Source organism: Trichechus manatus, unplaced genomic scaffold (genome assembly GCF_000243295.1).
Source record: "Trichechus manatus latirostris isolate Lorelei unplaced genomic scaffold, TriManLat1.0 scaffold00057, whole genome shotgun sequence".
Lineage (NCBI taxonomy): Eukaryota > Metazoa > Chordata > Mammalia > Sirenia > Trichechidae > Trichechus > Trichechus manatus.
Window position 1 is genome coordinate 8,810,074 of NW_004443993.1, and position 6,868 is coordinate 8,816,941.

The 6,868-nt window shown below is 56.1% G+C and overlaps 2 protein-coding genes across 2 annotated transcripts in view; both read right to left on the reverse strand.

Annotated features, from left to right (window-relative positions):
• Window positions 1-3,108, reverse strand: part of DENND1C (DENN domain containing 1C) — a 10,850-nt gene extending 7,742 nt beyond the window's left edge. Inside the window, exons 1-3 of the mRNA XM_023733088.1 lie at window positions 2,988-3,108; window positions 197-261; window positions 28-116 (exon numbers count right to left, since the gene is read on the reverse strand). Of these exons, the coding sequence (XP_023588856.1) occupies window positions 28-116; window positions 197-261; window positions 2,988-3,004 (171 nt within the window). The 5' untranslated portion in view covers window positions 3,005-3,108. The remainder of the gene's footprint in view (window positions 1-27; window positions 117-196; window positions 262-2,987) is intronic.
• The window catches only part of TUBB4A (tubulin beta 4A class IVa), an 8,101-nt gene extending 2,124 nt beyond the window's left edge, over window positions 1-5,977 (reverse strand). Inside the window, exon 1 of the mRNA XM_004378419.2 lies at window positions 4,899-5,977. Coding sequence (XP_004378476.1) covers window positions 4,912-5,808 — 897 coding nt within the window. The 5' untranslated portion in view covers window positions 5,809-5,977 and the 3' untranslated portion in view covers window positions 4,899-4,911. The remainder of the gene's footprint in view (window positions 1-4,898) is intronic.
• Between the last annotated feature and the right edge of the window lie 891 nt (window positions 5,978-6,868).

Genomic DNA, 6,868 nt, shown 5'->3' on the forward strand with positions numbered 1-6,868 from the left:
GAATCCCCTTCTCCCTGGGGAACTGGCCCTGGCCGGGGTGGGGGTGGGGGGACAAGGAGCCAGCCTGCATACCTGGTCCCTGAAGTCCGGGGGGAACTGCATCAGAATGAGAGGATCTGAGGGGAGAGCAGGACTGTAAGTCCAGGGCCCAGGCCCCCCTCCACTCACCCACCCTTGCCTGGTGCCCCCCACTCACCCTCCTGCAGGGAGGCTGGGCAGGCTGCTTCGAAGAACCAGTCAAACATGGCAGGGGGACTCCCTCTGTGGAACAGGAAGGGGCTTAGGGGGTCCAGGGACTTGCTTCTGTGTGTGGGAATGTGTTTGCAACTCTGCATATGTGTGTGGCTGTGCGTGATGATCGTGTGTGCGTGGCTTTGTGAGTGCATGGCTGTGTGTGCATGGCCCCAAGGGTTTGTGATGGTGAGTGTGTGATTGTGTGGGACTGTGTGCATGAGTGTTTGAATGGAAGTGATTGTGTGTGCGTGAGTGTGTGACTGGGTGTGACAGTGTGTATGAATGTGTGACTGGATGTGTATGAGTGTGTGGTGTGACGGGGCATGCATGAGCGTGTGACAGTGTGTGCATAAGTGTGTGACTGGGTGTGCATGACCCCTGGTGTTTGTGATAGTGTGTGGTTGTGTAAGACTGTATATGCAGCAGTGTTGATTGTGTGTGTGTATCTGTGAGCATTGGAGCTGTGAGTACATGGTAAAGTGAGTTACTTGAGAGAGTGTCTCTGTGCGTTGTGTGTGTGTGGTTGTGTGTGTGTGTGACTGAGTTCATGACTTGCGTGAGCATGTGTGTGCATGTATGTATGATGTGAGTTTGTGATTCCATGTGGTGTCTGCCTGAAAGGGTTAGACTGTCCAGTGTGTATGTTGGGTGAGACTGTAAGCGTGTGTGACTGAGCAGGTGTGAGGATGAATAGCATCTATGTCTGTGATGTGGTTTGGATTCTGTCCCCCAAAAAGAAATGCCGAAGTCTTAGCCCCTGGTCCCTATGAATGTGACCTTGTTTGGAAACGGGGTCTTTGAAGATGTTATTAGTTAGGTTAACATGAGGTCATACTGGAGCAGGGTGGCGCAAATCCAATACGAGTGGTGTCCTTACAGAAGAAAGGAGAAACGCAGAAGGAAGACGGTCTCGTGAAGCTTGAGGCAGAGACTGGAGTAATATAGCTACAAGCCAAGCAACGCCAAGGACTGCTGGGAACCACCAGAAGCTGGAAAGAGGCAAGGAAGGATCCCCCCCTGGAGCCTCCAGCTTGATTTCAGACTTCTGGCCTCCAGAGCTGCGAGACAATAAGTCTCTGTTGTTTTAAGCCACAGAGGAAGGACCGTCACGGGAGACAGAGGCAGAAATTGGAGTGATGCAGCTACAAGCCAAGGAATGCTGGGAGCCACCAGAAGGTAGGAGAAGGGCATGGAACAGATTCTTCTGCAGAGCCCCCAGAAGGAACCAACCCTGCCAACACCTTGACTTCAGACTTCTAACCTCCAGCTGGGAGCCAGTAAATCCCTGATGATGTAAGCCACTCAGCTTGTAGGCCCCCTGCTACGGTGGCCCCCAAACACTAATACAGTCTGCTAACATGGCTGTGAGCGTCCCTGGGTAAATGTGTGAGCACCTCTATGGTCTTGAGCACAAGAGACTCTCCCTGTGTGTCTCTGTGTGTGAGGTTGTGGGACCCTGGTGGCTGACGCCAAATTTCTCATCAGCTGCACCCCTGCGGAGGACCCTGTGTGGTGCAAATGCTCCACACTTCGCTGTTAATCCAAAGCTTGGGGGTTTGAACCTGCTCAGTGGTGCTGCAGAAGAAAGGCCTGGTGATCTGCATCCATAAAGAGTGTTGTTGTTAGTTGCCATCCAGTCGACTCTGACTCATGGTGACCCCGTGGGTGTCAGAGTAGAACCGTACTCCATAAGATTTTCAGGGCTGGGACCTTTCAGAAGCAGATCGCCAGGCCTGTCTTCCGAGGTGCCTCTGGATGTGTTGGAGTCACCAGCCTTTTGCCTAGTAGTCCAGCGCTTAACCGTTTGCACCATTACAGCCAAGAAAAGCCTATGGGGCGCAGTTCTACACTGTAACATGTGGGATTGCCATGAGTCGGAATCAACTCAATGGCAGTGGGTTTGGTTTTTGGGTTTGTGATCACAGTAAAGTCCCTGGGTGGTGCAAACAATTTGCACTCAACTACTAATCTAAAGATTGGCAGTTTGAAACCACCCAGCAGTGCCACGGAGGAAAGGCCTGGCAATCTGCTTCCATAAAATCTCAGCCAAGGAAACCCCATAGAGCAGTTCTACTCTGCAACACATGAGCTCGCCATGGTCAGAGTTGACTCAAGAGCAATAGGTTTGTTTGTTTTTTTTTTTTTGGTTGCACCTCCGGGGAGGGAAGAAGGCCCTGGTGTTGTAAGCCCCACAATCTCTGCCTTTCTCCTCTGCCCCACCCCCACACCAATCAGAGGACTCTGGGCTCAGGGAGAGAGGTAGTAAGACCCAGGAAGACAGAGGAGGAGGGCGAGGGTGGAGACTAACTCCAGACCCACCATTCACCCAGGGACACCCACAATCCCTGATACGGGGGGTCCCTGGCGCTTCATTCTGATGCCAGCACAATCATACAGCTAACCATCTGCTCTCGGGAACCTGCTGGCTTTCACATCCGCAGTACCCCAGAACCACCACCCAGGTGCACCAGGAGGTGCCGGCTCATGGTGGGAGCTATGTTCATGGAGTTACACTTAGAGCCAGAGAGAGAGAGAAAGAGGCAGGGCCGAGAGTGGCCAGAGTTTGCTTGAGAGCAGAGTCCACAGTGTGGCACAGCACAGGGTCCTGACCCTGATCTTGCCCACCTGCCCTGTTCCCCTGGAGTCACTGTACCTGCCCCCTCCTCCATCTCCGGGCCTGCACAGCCCAAACCCCCTCTGCCCCAGCCCAGGTCTGGGAATCTTGGTCCAGAGGATGGGAGCGGGGGGCTTACTCAGCTATGGATCCCATGGTCCTGCAGGGCCGCCGGCAGGGCCCTTTCCCCAGGGGTCCTGGGGGCCTGTGCTGGCGCAGGGCTAGGCCCCGGCCAGCTCAGCTTCCTGTGTGGCTGAGAGAGGAAGTTTAATGGGTGACGTCCCCAGAACAGGCCCCTGCCTCCACCCACTGCAAGACACCCAGGCATCCTGCCTCCTCACCTTCCCCTGGGTGAGTGGACAAGAGGTGGCAGCTTGGAGGCCAGAGCCCCGGCCCTGTCCTGCAGGTGGGCCCCGTCTGGCCCCCACCATCACACCCAGCCAAGGTCCCTCCTTGGCCCCTCCACCCCACGCAGCAGCCGAGGATCCATAATTCTCGAAAATGCCTGCCCTTCCCCTTCTCCCACTCTCCTTCTTTCTCGTGGTCCATTCACACGGGTATTCACTGTGGGACCACCAGAGGGAGCTGGCCTGAGGCTGGGCACAGGGGCCAGGGACATAGACAGCAGACGGCCAGGGCACAGCGCAGACAGACAGACACTGGACAAGCATACATAGCCAGGCAGCCACCGGACTCACAGATGCAGCCTGAGCACAGACAGACACACAAGCAGACAACAGACACACACAGCCAGGGCAGCCACCGGGCTTCATAAACACAGTCAGAATACAGCACAGACAGGCAGATAGATAACAGACACACACATACACAACCAGGGTGAGACTCACAGACATTGTCAGAGCATGGACAGACTGACAGACACAGTGCAGCCATCGAGACTCACAGCCATAGCCAGAGCACAGACAGACAATAGACACACACACAGAGCCAGGACAGCTGCCAGGACTCACAGACAGACAGACAGACGGACGCAGCCGGGGTAGTCACTGGAACTCATGAACACAGTCAGAATACAGCACAGACAGACAACAAACACACAACCAGGGTGAGCCTGAGACTCACAGACACAGTCAGAGCACAGACAGACAGACAACAGACATACGCACACATAACCAGGATGAGACAGACACCGTCAGAGCATGGACAGACAGCCAGGACAGCTATCAAGACTTGCAGACACAGCGAGGGCACAGACAGACAGACAGCAAACATACCCACCGCTACCACGAGCCACTACTGCCCCGTCAGTGGCCTAGCCTGGTCTCTCCGACTGCGAGGTCCCGGCCTCGTCCCCTGATCAGCTAGCCCGTCAGCACCCACCCCGTCCTGTAGGGGGAGTCCTCCTTGCTGCCCCTCCAAGGGGAGCTAAAATGCTACCTCCACAGAAACGTGACAGGACAAGAATGACTTTATTTATTGAGGGAGAGGAGGTGGGGAGAGCTGAGGAACAACCTCTCCTCCCCACAGGCTCCAGGCCTGCCTTCCCCCCAGCAACAGCGCCCCCCACCTCGGCTAAGCCAAGGTGGGCAGGAGCTGAGGGGCGTGAGGTCAGGGATCATGATGGAGGCCAGAGCAAGGGCAGGTGGGGTTCACGGGGTCAGAGGTGAGGCCAGGTCAGAGGTGAAGTGAGGCTCACAGGGAGGGGTCAAAAGTAAACCAGGGCTTATACGTCCAGAGGTAAGATGGAACTCGGGGGGGGGTCAAAGGTGAAGGGGAGTCAGAGGTAAAGTGGAGTTAAAGGTAAAGTGGGGTTGACGGGGTCAGAGATGCAGCAGGGCTTCTGTAGGTCAACGCTGGAAGAGCTCATGGGGGTCGGAGATAAAGTGAGGCTCAAAGGTCAAAGGTGGGCAAGGGTCAGAGGTGAAGCGAGGCCCTTGCGGGTCAAAGGTATGTTAGGGTCAGGGTGAGGTGATGGTCATGGGGTCACTGGCTTCATGGAGTCAGAGGTGGGTTGGGGTTGGAGGTGAAGTGGGGTTCGCAGGGGTCAGAGATGAACCTGGGCTCTAGAGGTCAAAGGACATAAGCCTACGGAGGAAGCAGCTCTAGGCCACCTCCTCCTCCGCCTCCTCCTCGAACTCGCCCTCCTCGGCCGTGGCGTCCTGGTACTGCTGGTACTCGGACACCAGGTCGTTCATGTTGCTCTCGGCCTCGGTGAACTCCATCTCGTCCATGCCCTCGCCCGTGTACCAGTGCAGGAAGGCCTTGCGCCGGAACATGGCCGTGAACTGCTCGGAGATGCGCTTGAACAGCTCCTGGATGGCCGTGCTGTTGCCGATGAAGGTGGCCGCCATCTTAAGGCCGCGGGGCGGGATGTCGCACACAGCCGTCTTCACGTTGTTGGGGATCCACTCCACAAAGTAGCTGCTGTTCTTGCTCTGCACACTCAGCATCTGCTCGTCCACCTCCTTCATGGACATGCGGCCTCGGAAGACGGCGGCCACCGTCAGGTAGCGGCCGTGGCGCGGGTCGCAGGCCGCCATCATGTTCTTGGCGTCGAACATCTGCTGGGTGAGCTCGGGCACGGTCAGGGCCCGGTACTGCTGGCTGCCCCGGCTGGTCAGGGGGGCGAAGCCGGGCATGAAGAAGTGGAGACGCGGGAAGGGCACCATGTTGACGGCCAGCTTGCGCAGGTCGGCGTTGAGCTGCCCAGGGAAGCGCAGGCAGGTGGTGACCCCGCTCATGGTGGCCGACACCAGGTGGTTGAGGTCCCCGTAGGTCGGCGTGGTCAGCTTGAGGGTGCGGAAGCAGATGTCGTAGAGGGCCTCGTTGTCGATGCAGTAGGTCTCATCCGTGTTCTCCACCAGCTGGTGCACGGACAGGGTGGCGTTGTAGGGCTCCACCACCGTGTCCGACACCTTGGGCGAGGGGACCACGCTGAAGGTGTTCATGATGCGGTCGGGGAACTCCTCGCGGATCTTGCTAATAAGCAGCGTGCCCATGCCCGAGCCCGTGCCCCCGCCCAGCGAGTGGGTCAGCTGGAAGCCCTGCAGGCAGTCACAGCTCTCGGCTTCCTTCCGGACCACGTCCAGGACCGCATCCACCAGCTCCGCGCCCTCTGTGTAGTGGCCCTTGGCCCAGTTATTGCCGGCCCCAGACTGTCCTGAAGAAGGAAGGGGGCGGGACACATGGGCATTATGGGGAGCACCCACCCTCCACCCCACCCTGGCTACCAACCTGGAGGGGCCCTAAAACAACAACAACAAAAAAAACCAAACCCACTGCTGTCAAGTCCGTTCTGACTCATGGTGACCCCACGTGTTACAGAGCAGAACTGCCCCGTAGGATTTTCTTGGCTGTAATCTTTATGGAAACAGATCACCAGGCTTTTCTTCTGCAGTGCCATTGGGTGGGTTTGAACCGCCAACCTTTAGGGCAGTGTTGGTATTAGTGGCTGTCGAGTTGATTCTGACTCATGGCAACCCATGTGTGCAAAGTAGAACTACTCCATAGAGTTTTCAAGGCTGTGACCTTTTGGAAGCAGATCGCCAGGCCTGTCTGCCAAGGCACCTCTGGGTGGGTTCGAACCGCTAACTTTTTGGTTAGTAGTCAGGTAGCTACCACTCTAGGCTAGCAGTTGAGTGCAAACGTCTTTCGCCACACAGGGACAGAGAGACCCTGTTGTTGTGTGCCGTCGATTCTGACTCACAGTGACCCTATATGACAGAGTAGAACTTCCCCACAGGGTTTCCTAGGCTGTAAATCTTTAGAGGAGCAGATCACTAGGTCTCTCCCCTGTGGAGCAGCTGGCGGGTTTGAGCCACCCACATTTTGATTAGTAGCCGAGCACTTAACTGTTGTATCACCAGGGCTCCTTGGAGGGCCCCTAGTAGTTGTATAATGATAATAACAAAAATAATATAATAATAATAGCAATGTTGTTACTATTATTTACTGTTCTTCTGCTCCATCCTTGCCTCTTTCACTCAGCAGCCAGAGGATCCTTGTAAAACCTAGACCAAATCATCTCTCCTTGGCTCAAAATCATTCCAGGGTTCCCAT